Here is an 18,752-nt window from a genome sequence, read left to right on the forward strand (position 1 = left end):
TGACTTTCTATTGTTCCACATATTGGCAAACTGTTTCCATTCTGTGTACACTCAGGCTCCATCTTAGAATGGACATCATGTGAGCAAGAGCTCCTCTGCACCTCCCTCTCCCGCCCCAATCCTTTCTCTTTACTTTGAGCAGTCTGAGGAGCAGGCTGGTTTCCAGAGTGACAGCTATCCCAAGGATAGGGAAAGCTGTTCGTGGTTTCTGGTTCTCTATTGACACCCTTCAGCTTGGGGAAGGAAATATATGACTGTAGTGGTTGTCTGTCTGGGGTAATTTGTGTTTAAGCTCATAGGATAGTGCCTTTAGGGAAAAGTATGAACAGTGTGTCCTGGTCTTAGGAAAGCCAAGTGAATGGACAGAGAGTACTTCAGTGGAGATGTAAGACGACTAATGTTCTCACCTGCAACTGTCCTAATAAATTCCTCTGCTGTCCTTCCCAGCTTGCCACCCATCCTGCCTCACGTGTGAAGGGAAGAGCCCTCACAACTGCACGGGCTGTGGGCCTGCACACGTGCTGCTGTCCGGGCGCTGCCTCTCTCGGTGTCCAGAGACCCACTTTAACCTAGAAGGTACTTGTACAGGTAAGTGTGTGACCTGCTGGGGCAGAGTTCCTGTTCTCAATTTTGCTCTTCCTAGTGTGACAAAACAGTTGATTGAAGACATCATCCTGTCACTGATGGAACTGGGCTTAAAACTGTTCTCACACTCGACAGTTTAAAGGTGTAAGAAAGCAAGGGGAATTATTCTTCCAATGAGGAAGCAGAGTCAGTGTGAAAACTTTACATAGCTGTGCACTACAGACTATAATAGTTCAATGAATTCACTCTTGCTAGGTTTCTCTTCTAGGGGAGACAATCACATCAATAGATATCTTCTCTCATAGGGTAAACAAAACATTTACATTGTATAGGATCTGGAATTTAGCTCAATATAACTCTCTGTTACTATGGCTCTATTGAAAGTTAAGATGGATTCTTTGTAGTTATCTCAGGAGCCTGGGCTCAGTGTACCAGATCTAAAAGTTCAGAATATGAAAGAAAAATTGAGAGTGGAGACCCTACAACTCAAAAGTAGTCACTCTGTTAACATGGCAAAATGCTCCTTTGAGGTGTCTTTCATCTCTGCTGTCTAGTAACAGAGAACAATTAGAGTTGTGCCTTTTTATATTGTCTCCAAATATTGTCCTATGTAAATCCCCATGTTATGAGGAATCACAGTGAACACTTTTCATGCCATTCTTCTCTGCACACTATGATGTTTATGTATGTGCATGCATATATACACAAATATACATACATATATATACACATACTTACATACATACATACATACATTCATAGATATATACATACATGCATGCATGCATTCATTCATACACAGTGATTTGGGGAGATCAAGGATCCTACCCTGCCCCTGTTTTATGAATTCTCATGCCTCGTTGAACTGGCCTCCTTGAACTGGCAGTCTCATTTAGATAGCCTTCCTCCATGCCAGCTGCCTTTTCTTGAGAATATTGCACAAGTCCTAAAGGGAACCTGCAAGTCTCTTGGGAGCCTCACTGCCTTCTCTGTTGGATAAAGCAGGCGAGCTCAGTTTGAGGGGTAAGGACTCAGAATGGCTTGATGGGGACTTGGGAACCAGCTTTGGTCTTGTGCCTGGAGGGACAGGCACAAGATACAACTGATGACGGTTCCCAGCCTTGCTTCCCTTGGTACCAGCAAAAACAAACAAACAAAACAAAAGAGAAATAGCCTTTAGTTCCTTCTTGGACATGTCTTCCTAATTTAAGAGCACCACTACATTCCATAACAGACATTTCTGAAATTACAAGTCCAGATTAGTAAAGCATTTCATTGGAATTGGTGAAATAGTAAAACTTAAGCACCATATGGTGGTGCTGTTTGTTATATCTGCAGGGTGGAAAAGATAAATACATTCTCTCAGAAGTCTATTTTTGTTTCTAGTTGATTGGGGAAAAAACTTGTAATGGAATCATAGCCCATGTATTTTAGGAGTTATAAAATGTGTGGTAAACTTATAAATATTTTAAGTTATCTTATCTTACTGAATGAGTGTTTTGTTTGAGCACCAAGTGGGTGCTTAGTGCCCAAAAGAGGGTATTGGATCCCCTGGCACTGGAGTTACAGACTGCAGTGAGCTGCCATGTGATTGCTGGGAATCAAACTTGGGACCTCTGGAAGAGAAGCCGGTGCTCTTAACCACTGGGCCATCTCTCCAGCCCCATAATTTTTTTTTTTTTAAATGAGAATGCACTAGATTCTGTTGGCCTGATTACAAAGAGGAAATGTAGAGTTAATTTAAATATAGATGACTGGATATAGATGTTATTTTCATTCTGGAAATTTCTTCCTTTTCCCCAAATACCTTTTAATCTCAGAGCCTCCAGGGACTTTACTTCAAAATGCCCATCAACTCTGCAGGGTAACTGCTTGCTTTGTCTTCAGCCGTGCCTTTGAAGAAGTCCTCTAGCTGGAGAAGCCTTTATCCAGGCCCCTGTGGTTCCTGTGTGTAAACTAAAGGAGAGTCTACTTAGCTCCTGTCTTCCCTGTCAGTAGATAGATGGCCCCACCCGAAGCAGGGCACCCGGGTTACTGCAGACATTCTAGAAAGCAGGCAGAGCTGGGTGGTAGAGTTATCCTCGGAATGCTAGTGTCTTCTGGCTGGTTCTCAAATGGAGTCTCAGGAATGCAGACTGATCTAGTGCCTCTAATCAGCAGTTTGTTTTCCTGCCCCCACACCCTCTTTTAAAAATATCTTACCTCCCCCTGGCCTCTGGCCAGAAGGGAGTGGCGCTTGACTTGAGTTGGTGTCTGTCTTTGCTCTCCGCCAGACCGTTCCAAGAGGGAGTGTAATTGGTGTCAGCAAGCTCTATCTAACACCCGTCCTCCCCACCTTGTACCCTTTCCCTCATCCTGACCCCCCCATCCCTCTCCTGACACCAGACAGGCTTAGATCTCTTCTTCCTGGCTAGAAATGCATAGCTCTCCAGCCACCCACCTAGGCAGCCTGGGCCAGTTGCAGCCCAGACCTGCCTGGTGTCCTCCCTATCTGGCTCTTTAATGCACGCTCCTTCCAGAGGCTCACCTGCCTCTTCTCACACTGCTGTGCTTCTCTTTTCATGTGGTGGCTTTTCTGAGGAAGACATAACTTTGCCATAATTTTGTCTAAGGCTTTGAACTTCAGATGCAGCTCATGATAACCCCCAGAAGGACAACTGCTTTTCTGTTCTCTGTATTTAATTAAGTATTGCTGATTAAACTGATAAAAGGGATCCAAGATGGGCCTGGAGGTAAAGGCTGGCTGGTAACTCACTCTAGTGGGGATGCTCAGCCTCATGTGCCAAGTGTGGTTCTCTGCTTGTCTGCCAGAAGTTTCTGAAAAGCAAAACTCCTACTCTTCTCCTTTTTGCTCCTCTCTTCTCTCCCTATCTTTGCCTCTTTCTGTGTGTCAGTGTTTCTCTGTCTGTCTGTCTCTGTTTTTCTGTCTTTCTGTCTGTCTCTGTCAGTCTCTCTGTCTCATTCCTTCTCTCTCTCCCTCCCCTCCCACCTCTCTCAATTTGGAATAGAATATACTTGCAAAGCTTGTCTTTGAACTTCCTACTCATGTACACGGGGGATGGCTCTCTGGAACAGGGGACTCACAGTTCAGGTTTTTACAGCTCTAAATTCTCTGTTATGTCTGTGGAACATTTTCTTTTTTGATTCCAGAAATGCAGTCTCTGGGTCCAGTCTAGGCACATGGCAGGCTTGCTGAGGAGTCTTTAGCAGGTGACCAGAAATAGAGATTTGTGGGGAGTATAGAATGACTCATGCATTTGGATACTGAACTGCTAAAGGTAGTCCTCGCTTCTGTCCCTCTCCACAGAATGTCACCCGTCCTGCCGGCAGTGCCATGGGCCTCTGGAGTCAGACTGTGTCTCCTGCCACCCTCACCTTACTCTCTCCAGTGGGCACTGTAAGACAAGCTGCAAGGATGAGCAATTCCTGAACCTTGTCGGGTACTGTGCTGGTAAGTGGTGCATCTTTGTGCTCCTAAGGAATTCTAGGGCGCTCCTGGAGGCTTCATACCTGGCAAAAGGGTGCTGGTGCTGGACCTTGTGGCTCAGACTGCAAATGCTTTTATTTCCCAGTAGGTCTCTTGTCCAGGAATTGATTTCACAACATTTCTTCTTCAAACAGTTAGTAAATGGGGATTTGAATGTAACTGGTTTTGCTTGTTTTTGTTTGTTTGTTTTAAAATGAGATAGGGCATCATTTAGCTCAGTGTGTTCAGTACTTTTCTTATTGCTGTGATAAAATACAAAAGAGACTTAAGAAAGGGAGAGTATTTTGGCTCACAGTTTAAGGGCACAGCACATTATAAACACTAAAGTATGGTGCAGGAGTTTGCCAGAGCCGGTAGGTCACAAGGGTATATCTCCCTTCCTTATTCAATATTCTTTGAAAACACCCTCATAGACACACCTAGAAATGTGTTTCTATGGTGATTCAGTCAAATTGGTAATGAAGATTAATCTTCCCACACAGACTAGGATCAACTTGCTCTATAATTGAGGATGGCCTTGATCTCATGATCTTCCTGCCCCCACCTCCCAAAGGTGAGGATTATAGATGTGTGCAACCAGATGCAAATTTAATAATGTTCTTATAAATACGAGAAGAAAATTAGAATCTCATATTAATAAAGAATGAAGTGATGATTAGAGTCCTTTCATCTATATTTTAGGAAAACAAAAATGCATCGTCAGCGCTTTTGTTTGCCCCCTGCTATTTGATGGGACCCTTTACCCAGACACAGAATTTTAGGGAGATTAAGCCAAAAGTAGAGAAGTTTCCTCAGGGGATGAATTTTTTTCCCTTCCTCATTTTAGAATCCAAAAAGGTGTAGGAAGGGAACAGAAGGGAGGGATATAGGAAGGACTTGAAATGTCAGTAATGCTGGAATCATACATTATCTGTGACCATCTACCCGGCCATTCACATAACAACATCTAAATGCCTATTTTTGAATCCACTAATGTCCAACAGGCAAGATAACACTGGGACAGCACCAATAATTGTCATTTTATTTAATTTTGGGACATAGTAAGTTACTGTCTATGTTCTCAATATATCTGGTTGGTAACAGTGTCTTGCCAAAGGCATGTTTTCTTTTGTACACAATTCATAAGGTTAGATATTAGACATTAGGTTCTATCATCTAAAAAGACTGAAAATTCCCAAGTGTGGATTCCATTGGAATAATGATGAATTCAGAGCAAAATCTGAGTCACAGAAACTGAGCTGAAGTTCAGCATCGAGGTTTGAGCCTAGTCACAGGGCTAGCTAGAATGCAGCTTGGTGGTAAAGCTCTTGTCTAGCATGCAAAGACATTACGCTCCATCCAAAGAAACAGAGAAACACCAGCTGTATCACATGGAGGATGCAGTGTGTGGCTGGGACTTCCAATTGCAGTCGGGATTGTCTCAGGAGGGAGATAAACATCAGCGTCTCCTCCCAGAGGACTGTCTGTGGATGGCGAGAGTTGACTATTACAGCTGGAAGGTCTGAGTTTAACTGCTGAGCCTTACTTTAAGGTGTGTAAGCTGCTTCCATGAAAACTAAGAGGTCCCTGACATGTGCATTAGTCAGCTTTGTGTAATTACAGTAAAATTCCTTTCGCTCAGAATTTTGAATGTTCAAGAGCTTTGACTCAGTCTGGTAAGGGCCCTTCTCTCACCTATGTCATCATGAAAGAAACACACCTGTATGAAGAAGCCTGTGTTACAGAACAGGAAGTCAAAAGGAGAGACTGAGTCCTGTAGTCCTTCTAGCATGCCACCAGTGACGCAGTGAACTCCGGACAGGCTTCCAAAGCTTCTGCCACCTCAACCAGTATCATGACCCTGGGGTCTGAGCCCTTACAATCCAAACTATATTGAGAGCATGTAGTAAAACTATTAGTGGATATTTACTGTATTGCTATTATGAGGAAGCAGAGAGACATTTCTGGCTACTTAAGGTGATGAACTGAAGACAGAGTTAACAAATGGTACAAATAGATTTGTGTGCTGAAATAACTGCAGGTCATGAGGATTGTACAAGTCCAGTGAGGGCTGGAGGGAAAGACGAAGATCAGAAGGCCTCACAGAGCCGGTGAAACCTAGTTTGCTTGAGGAAGGAAACTTGTTTGTGGTTCTATCAAAAGGCAAACCCAGAAAGCAAAGAATATGGGTCATATGTGGGCAATGAGTTGCCCAACAAGTGTGGCAAACATGACTGGCAATGTAGTACACTACAGGAACAGGTTGGAAATTTAGGTTGGAACCAGAATATAGAAAGCCTGGTGTTGCAGGTAAAAGTTGAGGCTGGATCTCAACTTCTTTGGGGGGAGCTATATCTTGACTAAGGGTGTATTGTGTATGGTCTACAAGCAGTGGAAGATTGTCTAGGTTGGAGAGGGACTAGCTTAGGGAGAGTATTAGCAGAGATGAACCTATTTTGGTAGACCTTTCATTCCAGTCTGTTGTCCATGTGGGCCCTAAAACTTTTATCCTATGACATATTTTATAAATAAATGTTTATATAAGGAGATTGGAATGATTTAATAGTTAATGAGCTCTCTTCTATCCAAAGTCCAGGATACTCTTTGATAGTAAATTAGGTGATTAGGAACTGCATTAATATTTTAAGGCCAATAGGAACCATTAGAATAGAGAATCCTTGGACTTGAATCAATGACTTTGGAAGGCCATGAGATTGTGTGCATTTATGATTTTAAGTCAGGTACTCATCACCCATTGCTAAGAAATACTTCTTGCATAGGGATTGGGATAAGTATATTTCAAATAGGAAAGCAACAAAAAGTGTGTTAATAAATGCAGGACTTTCTAACTGCCTCCCGCTGTTCTATCAAGTGTTTAGTAAACCCATGTTCCCTGCCAGGCTTGCCCTGTGCAGGCTTTGAAGATAGAGATAAAGATGTATTCCTTGCATCTGAAAAATGTAGCTTAGTGAAGGATGGTACATTTGTTTGCCAAGGCTACTGTAATAAAATACCAGAGACTAGGAGAATTTAGCAATAGAAATGGATTTTCTCACTGCTGTGGAAGTCAAAAGTCCAAGATTAAGGTCCAAGATTAAGGTCCAAGATTAAGGACAGGGTTCCTTGGAGCTCCTTGTTGCTGTGAGATGCCTGCCCTCTTGAGGCTATCATCTCTACAGGATCCAGGACAGGGAGGTCTTACTCTGTAGCCCAGGCTGGCTTGGAAATCATGATTGTTTTCCTGCCTCAACCCCTTGAGGGCTGGGATTACAAGCATGGTCTGAAAGTTTTTAAGCAGAAAACATCGTGGTTGCCTTTCTGTGAAGAGAAAAATTACAGAAAAATGGCTTGGAAGAAGTTGATATGAGAGCAGAAAGACCAGTATTAGATAACTGCAGGAACCCAGATGAGCTCTCAAGCCAAGGGTGAAGGGGATGGAAGGGAAGTGGACTCACGGGATGTAAATGATACATTAGATCGATCTAAGGCTGTGTGCTGTTAGTCAGCAAAAATGATCCGAGAGGGGCAATTTCATGTAGTTTAATTTAATTGATCAACAGACATAGTTGTTCTTTTGCCATTGTGGTAAGGGAATGGGAGATTCACATGGTATCCAGACTTCAGTCATGGGTGTAAGCCCAGAACAGGAGTAAGTGTAAGAGGCATTGAAGATGACATTTCCATGTTGACATGTTAGACTTGGAGTGGTAGTTAGACATCAAGAATACTGTCCCAGAAGAGGCTAACAGGATATGTAAATGGCTACCAGTGTATTTCCTACTTACTATTATTCTGAACTGAAGGCCCTAGGATTTTACTTTTTACATTGAAATGGTGCTTTAGTTGATAATAAATGTTACGGAATTTTTTAGGTACTTTGATCTGAACACACGAAAGTGGTAAGGAGCCATGTTGTGATGTCATATCAAACAGGCTGACACACACTCCTACTACACACAGTGTCTCTTTAGTGTCCTTGAGGGCCCCTAAGAGAAGGACCCTCTCTGCCCTCTCTGGTATATGAGCACCTCCCAGGGGGCCAGGATTTACTCATGGGATTTATTCTCTATCTAAGCTGTGCCCACGATCATCACCCAAAACCTCTAAATTGCACTTAGCTGTTCAAAAAGAAAATTCCACTTAATCTATCACACAGACAAGAATAAACACATCCTGGGAACAGGTCCAGTCACCTCACTGTGTTCTCACTTATGGAGATGTCATATGTGGGGGATTCCCCCTCCCAGTCTGTCAACGCAAATAGATAGTTGGAAGATTTAGGCCAGGGCTGAAGGTTTTCAGCAAAGCAGATGAAGTGGACTGAGAAGCAGGAGCCCACCAGCCTCTTACAGACATGGTGACGTGCTATGGAAAACCAAGGGTTTCTTCACAGATTTTTTTCCCCCTGCATATCTTAACATTATCAAAAATTTCCAAAGCCTGAGGTGCTTTCTCTATCTGTCTCTCTCAGCTAAAAGCTTTCTCCTCTTCACAGAAGAGGGTGAGATGAAGAAGAAAGCGCAGATAAAACCATCAGGGGGAAATAGCCCAGTACAGATGTGTTATTAAAAATCTATGCCCTGGGCTTTGTGAGTGCCAGGCAGGATGTCCATACTCGCCCTTATGGGTAAAGATGAGAAGACAGAGAGTGAAGGCGCTGAGGATGGGTAGCTGGCTAGTTAGCATGGTAGAACTCTGGGGAGTAAGAACTTGATCATTGCTTCTGCAGTGATGTGTTAAATGCTGGCTTACATCCTCCAATCTGTCTCAAGAGCATAAATGAAAGGAAAAACTATCAAAGTAATACTACCATGGGCATTTTATATTGCATAAAGTTTAAGTCTAATGGTAGTTATAGCTGTTAAATGCAGCAAACACTCTTGGCCAAAAACTTGGAAAATTAAATATAGTTCTTATGATTTTTTTTTTTAAGCCTTGAATTTGAGTTTAGTAAAATTAATCAAGTTTCACTGTTGCAGAAGTTTTAGAAGCTCAGAGATAAGTCAGTATGGCTCAGTGTTTGTTGCCCTATTTTGATCATCAAAATCCTACCCATGATTCCTCAGTGTTTGGCTCAGTCTTTTCCTTCCAGAATGAGCCTCCCCTGGCATCTTCCACATTGTAATTTGAATGCATGCAGATCGTTTCTTCTATTTACTTGGTACTGACTAACTCACGCTCTCTGCAGATGATCTGTATGGGCATCTAATAATAGGTGATGCTCCAGAGGATGCACGTGAAAATCGCTGGCCTGATTGCTTCTGGCGTTGTTTTGCCGTTTAGCATTCATGTGATCTTCAAGGGAGGTAGTAACTCAATCCTTGTCTTACATATAAACAAACTGAACTACAAGAGAGCTAAATAAGACTAAACAAGAATAATAGAACCAAAAACTGAACCTGGAGACTGGGGTTTCATAATCACATTGTCAGGGGTGTTAAACTCTATGATGCTGAGCACACACATTAGGGACTTAGGAACAGGGACTGTTGCTGTTGTTTGCTTGCTTGGCTAGTGTGTGTATGTGTGTGTGTGTGTGTGTGTGTGTGTGTGTGTGTGTGTTTAGTGTTTGAGTGTGGGCAATGCAATTACACAATACGTTGATGTGTATAAAGGCTAGAGGATAACCTCAGGTGTTGTCTTCAACACCACCACCACATCCACCTCCTTTGAGACACAGTATTTCACTGGCCAAAATATCATCAATTAGGTAAACAACTAAAGAGTAAGTCCCAAGGATCTTTCTGTCTCTACCTCTCTAGCACTAGATTAGACATGCATGCTCTACCATGCCTGGTCTTTAACATGGCTTCTAGGGGTTGAACTCAGATCCCCATGTGTGTGAGATAACTATATCAGTGGCAGAGCATCTCCCCAGCTCCCTGTCCCATAGCCTGTGCATTTGCATGTGTGCATTGTTTGTCTACATCAGCACCCACTTGTGTACATGTTTATTGACATACACCTGAGATGTGGAGGACAGAGGTTGAGGTCAGATGTTTTCTCAATCTCCCTTTACCATACTTTTGAAGCAGGGTCTCTCCCTGGATCTTAGACTCACTGACCCCACTAGATGGGCTGGCCACTTATCCTGGGTCCCACTTATCTGGCTTCCTAGCACTAGGATTCTAAGTGCATGCCACCATGCATGGCACTTTTATAAGGGATCTAACAATCAAACTCTGATCGTCTTGCTTGGAAAGCAAGCACCTTGCAGACGGAGCCACCACCTGGTTTCTGGCCAGTAGATTAGAAGATGGACTAGTAGGAGTGGTTATGATGAGGAGCTTAGAGAGGCACTCTTAAACACACTGTGCTGCTGTGAATCCCAAGGGAGCTGGTTATACTTCCTTGGGTAACCTGCCTCCTGCTCTACCACATGTCCCAGCTAACTGAATAAAGGGTAAAGAAAAGCACTAACCCATGCTTAGTTTTAATAATCTATATCAATCCAAAGCGACCTTAATCTTTTATAATGTGTATGCACTTGGATGGTTTTTATAGTGGTAGCCAATAGGAGTGTTTTCTCTTAGGTGGCACATACATTTCTATGTGCTGACACTATTAGAATGATCTGTTTGTCACTGTTAGTGGTTAAATGCCATTCAGTAATGTTAGACATTTTTCTGCTGTGGTAGCTGTTGAAAAGCAGGAGATAGTTTAGCTAGCAGGTTAAATACGAGTTACAAGTCTACAACTATGACTAAATATGCTTTTGTCACTAATAGCAAAAATGGCATATTTGTGGATTTATAATTTTATAAGTATTTTATCTTCTCACTGAATCAATGTATAAAACCTCACTGCAGAGTTGTAATAACTAAAACATTCCACTTGATTTGCATTTGGAAATAAAAGCATTGTGCATTGCTGGTTTGACCAACTTATAGCTTAAGCTTGAGGAATGTTGGGTGAGGCAGATGACGAGACTCAGGCTCCGAGGGTCTAGTCCCGCCACTTCCTGTGATCAAGGAGATTTTTTTTTCCTAGCCTGATCCGTATTCTGTGTTTATCTCATCTTCTTGGCCTGCCTCTTCATTTCATCTGCTCCGGCTCTTCTATCTCTGTATATTTTCAATTTCCTTGTGCTTTCTGTGCTTTTTTTTTTTTTTTAACACAGGCTTCTTTATTTCCCTTATCTCCTTTTTTTGCAATGTCTTTTCTTTTCTTATTTCTCATCGTGCCAGCCGATCTCCTGTTGCTTGAACTATGAATCGTATATCCAATCTCTTTCTGGAACTTTCAGTGATTGTTTCCTCCTTGGTCTCTCAATTTCTGTTTTTATTCGAGAGACCACAGGGTCTGCGGAGCAGTGATTGAACACTTCAAGGCCTTTCCTGTCTTTCATCTCTTCCACAAGAAGGATGTGCTTTATGCTTAAATTGAGGACTTCCAAGTTAAAAAAAAAAAAAGAAAGAAAGAAAAAGAAAATAGAAAAAGAGAAAAAGTAACTTGTATTGTAGTGGACCTTCTCCTAACAGTTCTCTACCGAGCTATCTAGAGACCTTAAAGTGCCAATCACAGGCTTTAATTGAGGCCATTGTTGCTGCTGCCCAGGAAGGACACACCCCAAATGCAGACAGTGCTTCTATGGCTCTGTGTTTACAGGACACAGCTTTGCATCCTCGACACTAAAGGCAGCACTGTCCTATGGCTGCTGCACTGGCCCGATTTCCCCCCACACTTAAAAAATCTCTTTGGCTTTGCAATGAGCAAAGGTACTGCCTTTCTTTTAAACCAATGTTGTCTTCAGCATGGGTATTGGTTGTGCTTGGGCATCACTGAAGTCACTGCAGGTGTTGTAAATAGTTGCGTGCATGGTTCGTGACCCATTTCACAAGCCTGGAATCACCCGATTTCACAGCTGGTAGCAGGTGCACCCAGGCTTTGCATCACAAGGCTTGTGATGGCCCTGTGTGGCCTTCACACACTACCTGCTCTGCACTTTTTGGCAGTCGCTTAATTTACCTCCCTTTGATGTTCTTGAGACATTGTCCACACAACCTCTTACTGCTAGACACTTCTCCCTCCACTCAAATCTCACTGGTGTGAGAGCCCAGGCACAACTCCACCTTCTCCTTTTGTTTGGAGGAATAACAACATCCAACAAAGTACAAACAAACGCTATATTTTCTCTCAGATGTCTCTGTGTTTTCTATTTCCATTCTTTTTTTTTTTTAATTAGATATTTTCTTTATTTACATGTCATATGATTTTTCTTTTCCCAGTTTCCCCTCCCAGGAACAAACAAACAAACAAACAAACAAACAAAAACAACAAGAACAAACCCCTGTTGGCTCCCCCATCCCCATGCTTGCCACCCCACCCTCTCCCACTTATTGGCTCTGGCATTCCCCTACACTGGGGCACAGAACCTTCACAGGACCAAGGACCTCTCCTCCCATTGATGATTGATTTTGCAATCCTCTACTGTACACATGCTGCCAGTACAATCAGTCCTACCATGTATACTCCTTGGTTGGTGGTTGAGACCCTGGGAGCTCTGAGGGTACTAGTTAGTTCATATTGTTGTTCGTCTTAGGGGGCTGCAAACCCATCAGCTCCATTGGTCCTTTCTCTAATTCTTTCATTGGGAACCCTGTACTCAGTTCAATGGATGGCTGTGAGCCTCCCAGATGTCCCTCAACAGAGGAATGGATACAGAAATTGTAGTACATGTATACAATGGAGTACTACTCAGCTATTAAAAACAATGAATTTATGAAATTCTTAGGGAAATGGATGGATCTGGAGAATATCATCCTGAGTGAGGTAACCCAATCACAAAAGAACACACATGGGTATGCACTCTCTGATAAGTGGTTATTAACCCAGAAGTTCGGAATACAGGAAGAACAACCCACAAACCACAAGAAACTCAAGAAGAAGGAAGACCAAAATGTGGTCATTTCATTCCTTCTTAAAAGGGGGAACAAAATACCCACGGAAGGAGTTGCAGAGACTAACTATGGAGTAGAGACTGAAGGAAGGACAAGCCAGCCTGATATAGTTATCTCCTGAGAGGCTCTGACAGTAACTGTCTATTTCCATTCTTTTCCTTCCTTTCTGCCACCCGTCCCTCCTTGTGCTGACTGCTCCAGCCATTTGTTTCCCCTTCCCATTTCACATAGCCTCTTCTGAACTCCCTTGACTCTCCCCTCCCTCCACCCCTCCTTTAGTGCATTCTTATCTTTACAGCATCTTCTTCCTCTCCTTTGCCCCCTTCCCCCTCTCCCTCTCACTTCTCCCTCTCCCCTCCCTTCTCTCCTTTCTTCCCCCTCCCTCTTCCTCCTTAGATTCTGTTCCAAGTGCAGACTCTCACTCCCCTCCACCCACAGAAACTCCAGACTGAAGAACCTCCAAGGAAATCCAGTCTTCATGCCACACCCACAAGCTATTTTTCTTTCTTCTCATGACCCTTCTGTTTATTCGTAACTCATTTTGTAATCAGTACAATTGAGATCCTTTGAGGGATACTCATTCCCAACTCATTCTAGCTGTGCGGTGGCATTAGACCATGTTTCCTTTCCTCTCTCCTTTTTACAAGTCCCTAAGCTTACTTCTCCCACATGGTAGTCTCATACACCCCTGTGGTTTCTTTCCCACTTCTTCCCAAGATGGGGGTCAATCTGTAAAGACCAGCTTTGGCTTCTAAAATAATCAAAGACCAAAATGTTATGATGGTTCTATTGCTTCCCACCTTGATATCCTTATCTTGATTTCTAAGGCCTGTGTTCTCCTTGGATTCCTGTGTGAGTGTTGAGACTCCATACTGATTGTATATTCTCTCCATTCCACAATGCTCCCTCCTTTGTGCAGACAATCTGTTGTGTATTCTGTCCTTGACAGGGATGTCTTCAATGGGCATCACTTTCAGGCTAAGCACTCAAGTTGCATGGTCTGTGCATAAAATGTTCTATGGGCCTCCCTTCACCCTTTCTGCATGAAGCGAAACAAACTTCATCTCTGTCTAATGTCTCTGTATCTTCTACTTACCTCCCGGTGCCTATGGCTTGCTCATCTTCGGGTCATGAGCATCTCTAGGCGATGTCCCCCTCCCATTCTCCTTCCTGTAGCACTTTCCTGGTGGCCTCATGGCCAGCTGACTTACCCTTAGCACCAATGGAAGAGAGTTACTCTCTGTTTGGAGCTAAATCAAATGCAACACAAGTTGGATCCACTGTGCCAAGAGCCCAGGCAGAAACCATGACACTTGCAACAGGAGCTGCTCCCCACCCCCAGCTGAGAACTGTGGATTGCCAGTCACTTTATCCAGCTGCCTTAGTCTTCACAATGATCTCTTCACCCCTGTGGCAGCCTTCTCAATTGAAGTTGGTCAATGCTCGGTAGAAACCACTGTCCAGTCAACTTAAGATCAGTCTGTCTCAGTGTTCTGTTTGGTTGCTTTAACACTAAAGCAGTAGCCAAAGGCACTGCATAAGGAAGTTCTATTTGCTTATTTTGTCCATTGGTTTTGCTTTGTTTGTTTTATGGCCTTTGTACTAATTTGACTCTCTGAGGGAAAAAAAGGACATGATTTTAAGCACTTTTGGGAGGGCTGAGGCCAAAGTAATAACAAAAGGCAAAGGACTGGGTTGCTCCCTTCTCTTCTGCCATTCACGAGTTGTCTTAATTTCTTCTGTGCTGATTTCATAAGTTGAACCCTGAGCCCCTAACAGTGGAGTCAGAGTTCAAATCCTATCCTCTTCCTTTTGTTTTTCACACATTTGTACAATGCATTACTGCCATTTGCAAGCATCCTGCCCTCACTCTCCTCTCTCAGACTTCTCCTCTTCCTGGAACCTCCTTCTCAAGTCCTCTCCTACTTCATGGCCTCCTTTCAATGTGTGGCCCACTGGGTTTTGTTAGTGTTCCTCCCCCAGCCTGGGTAGGAGGTTCTTTGGTAGAGCAAAAACATCTATCAGTGACTACGGTGGTGAAGAAATGATGCCTGTTCCCTCAATAGCCTTTAAGTGTCTGTAGTCCTCCAGGAAAAGGTGAAGCTTCATGTACCCCACATGCATGATGAAATGGTGAGGGGCCCAGGCTTGTGCCAAATTTGTTCCAATAACGACAGCTGCACTGTGTTCATGAACGCAGCTCCATCCTGTGTCTTTCTGTTGTGCACCATTCCATTCTCTGGCCCTCATGGTCTTTCCACTTCCTCTTCCATGATGCTCAGCAAGTGTTGAAGGGAGTGGTAGGTAGGTTTATTCCATTTAGAGCTGAGCCTGCACTATCAAGTAGTCTGAGCACTTTCGGTCATGAGTTTCAGCATTTATCACCACTCCCTACAGTAAGAAGCATCTCTGATTGGGCACAACACACATCTATGGATTTAACAGGGTACTTAGAAGGCAGTTGGAGAAGACCGTTTAGCAAAATAGACTTCATAGGCTCCACTCTATGACACATGACCCTCCTAGCCCCAGGCTCTTGACTGGGTTTACAATACTAAATCCTACACTTATAAAAGGCCTGGCAGTTTTGCATGACATCTTCTCTCTTTTACCTGGTAGAAAAGAGTTGCAAGTGTTGATTATTTTAACTACTTCCAAATTCATTGACTGTAGTTACATTAATAACCTAACAACCGGTAGGATAATATTAAAAATCTCCCTGTATGTCTAAATTTGTTTTATTATGTGATCATTATTTATCAGGTAAAAGAGTCACTTCCCCATGAAATCAACACTCAGGCCCTTTCTTTACTAGTAGACGTTGACTTGAACATCTTCAGGCTTTCTTGTCTTTGTTCCAAAGATGAGAAGCAAGTCATTTCATCAGTGTGTGCCGCCATCCATCATGAACATGGGTAATCCTCACTGATCCTCAAAGCAGAGCCTCTGATGTGGAGAAGATATCACACAGCGATGACCACATGCAATTTCCTCACAGCTGCAGGGTGACATATTGGTGGCTGTTGCAGCTGCTGAGTTCAAATATTAATTTTTGATTTGTTTAAATTTTGAGCATGTCTGCATGCTGTGTCTATTTAGAAATCAAACAGGGTCTTCTAGCGCTTAAAACAAGAAATGTATTTATTTTATCTGGAGCTAGTTCTCTGTCTCCCGACTTCCCTGTAATATGTTCATTAATTTGCTTGCTCAGAGTGTGAATTCACTGTTTATTAACAAGGTGGTACGTATACAAACAACTGGAACCCCATCTGCCTGCTCCGCACCACACACGTGCGCATTATACCCCAGTGATCTGAAGCAGGCTGAGCATAAATGTATCTCTGGGCTCACGTTCCTCCTTGTCAGCCTTAATGAATGTTATATTTAAAGACCCTGCACTGTAATTGCAGTAGTGACAAGGAAGAATTTACTTACTGAGTGGCAGTGGGAGGACCCTGAAAGGCAGTTTCCAGCAATACGCACTGTGTAAGCAATCCGTGTGTGCACACATCACTTATGCATATTTGAAGTCAACCTCCTATATTTTGATTGTAGACAGGAAGATGAGCTGTGAGTGCTTTCCTGCCTAGACAGAGCTTTAGGATAGGATGGTAATCCTCACCAAGACTGTCAGATTGGTAAGTTGGAAATTCAGGTCCCTATTTTAGTAACTGCAGTCCCAGTCAAGATTGAGAGGCAGCCACTGAAGCTTCCACTGGAGTGTCCTGAGGAACTGCTTGAGATATGTCACGAACACAGGTGGAAAGGGAGGGGGATGAGGAACATTGCAGGGGAATTCATTCTGGGGTTTGTTGATCTATCTAAGGATGCTGGCATTTTAAGGGCATCCTTTCTGGCTGGGTGTATTCCTACGCTATGTGCACAGTGAGTCCGAATCACTATTTGTCCAATGGTTGCCACCTATCAAGTAAAAGCAAGAGTCTCCGCCAAATCAGACCGGTTCTTAGAAATGTATGGGATGGAATACACGAAGTGACTAGTGTCACCGCAGATTACATAGTCAACTCATGCAGGGACTGGAGATGGGACACCTGCTACCTTTAAATTGGTTTAGGTTGTATAATGGACACATTTGGCTGACCCTAGGGATATTTCTGTCTTCATTAGCTCAGACTGTAACCAACAAGGAAGTTGCATATGTCACACACACACACACACACACACACACACACACACACAGAGAGAGCATCCTTTTCCTCCTAGGTCAAAGTGGATTTTTGAAAACTCGGGGTACACTCCTCAAAAACCTTTTCAGGGGCATCTAGATTCTCCAAATTTTCCTGGTATTTCTAGATTTTTATTACATTTCCTTGCATACTTATTTTAAAGTGTAGTTTCTATTTTATTTTAGTTTTCCCAGACAGTTTTCTTCTGTTCTTATGAAACCAACTATTTCCACAAGCTTTGGTGAGGTCAGCAGGCAACACAAGCAGGTCTAAAGCACATGGAGGTTTTGGTCTTTCCGTGCTCCATGTGGTCGATCCCTGATCTTGCTATGAACAGCAGAGCCCGCAGTAGAGCTTGGGGACGATGGAAACATTAAAGGCACTTTCTTCAGAAATGTCACTGGAGACAGAGGCCTCTGTGTATTCTGAAGGAAGAGCATCTTCATAGCTGTATTCTTAGGCACGTGGAGTGGATTTCATGCGGCTAACTGACAGCGTGTGGCTGTGGTCCTCTTGGCCATATCTCGTTTCCTTTTTTCACCATCCTGGAGCCAAGACTTGATAGAGAATCAGATGTACTTACATGGGCAGGTATGTCACGACAGGTACGTTTAGGTCAGAAAACAATTTGTGGAATGCAATTCTCTCCTTCTACTAAGTAGTTCCCAGGCTTGAATTTGAGTTGACAGGCTTAGTAGAAAACATCTCCAGTCACTGACCATCACACTGCCCGTTCTAGTATTTTTGTTCAATAATCTTTTTTTTTCATCCAGTAACTACATAGGAATTACCTGATACATACAGTTGAATAGACCCAAATTGACCTTGGTATCCATTTTAAAGGGATTGCAAGGGACTAACATTTTTCAAAATGTCATTTCTGGTCAGACATCAGAGAAGTTCTTCTTCCTTCTCAAGGTACACCTTAACACTGTCACTCACTGTCATGGGATTCCTTGTGCTTGTGTTAGAGCTTTGTCTGCACCACTCTTAACTACTAAGCTGTGTGTGTGTGTGTGTGTGTGTGTGTGTGTGTGTGTGTGTGTGTGTGCATAAAATATATACATATATATTTTTAGTACTGGCAAAATTATGGTAAAACAGACTCAAATGTCTCACAGAAACACAAAATGATAAGAACTTTCTAGAAAAGAATTTGTGATGCACTGTTTTTCATTCGTCTAGGTCTGGCATGTGTGAGCCCAGGAATTAAATGCTCCATCTCAGTTTCCTTATTTGCCAGGGGGACAGAGCAAGATGATGCAGTCTGGCCTCAGAGGAGTTTGTATTGTGGCAGTTGAGATACTACCTAATGCATGTTCAGAGGCCATAGATCCAAGCTGCAATGTTATCACTAGTTATGCCTTTTAATGTTGCTCTTTGAAAATGATCAGGAATGCAAACAGATTTATGCACAAAGCTTTTCATTGTTGCCTTAAGTAGAAAAGTAGAGACAAGTGTCCACTCCATAATAAACACAATCTTTTCTATTTGTGCCTTCACTTAAAGCTGTGATGTTATGTAACCCTTAAAAATAGTGTTGATGCCACATTACACAAGGAACTCAAGAAGAAAGAAGACCAAAAGGTGGACATTTCATTCCTTCTTAAAAGG

The 18,752-nt window shown here is 42.9% G+C and overlaps 1 protein-coding gene across 1 annotated transcript in view; it reads left to right on the forward strand.

The window, feature by feature from the left end:
- The window catches only part of Fras1 (Fraser extracellular matrix complex subunit 1), a 415,397-nt gene that overhangs the window by 231,422 nt on the left and 165,223 nt on the right, over positions 1-18,752 (forward strand). The window contains exons 19-20 of the mRNA XM_031391220.1: positions 448-588; positions 3,893-4,036. Of these exons, the coding sequence (XP_031247080.1) occupies positions 448-588; positions 3,893-4,036 (285 nt within the window). The remainder of the gene's footprint in view (positions 1-447; positions 589-3,892; positions 4,037-18,752) is intronic.

The sequence above is a fragment of the Mastomys coucha genome, unplaced genomic scaffold (assembly GCF_008632895.1).
Source record: "Mastomys coucha isolate ucsf_1 unplaced genomic scaffold, UCSF_Mcou_1 pScaffold22, whole genome shotgun sequence".
Lineage (NCBI taxonomy): Eukaryota > Metazoa > Chordata > Mammalia > Rodentia > Muridae > Mastomys > Mastomys coucha.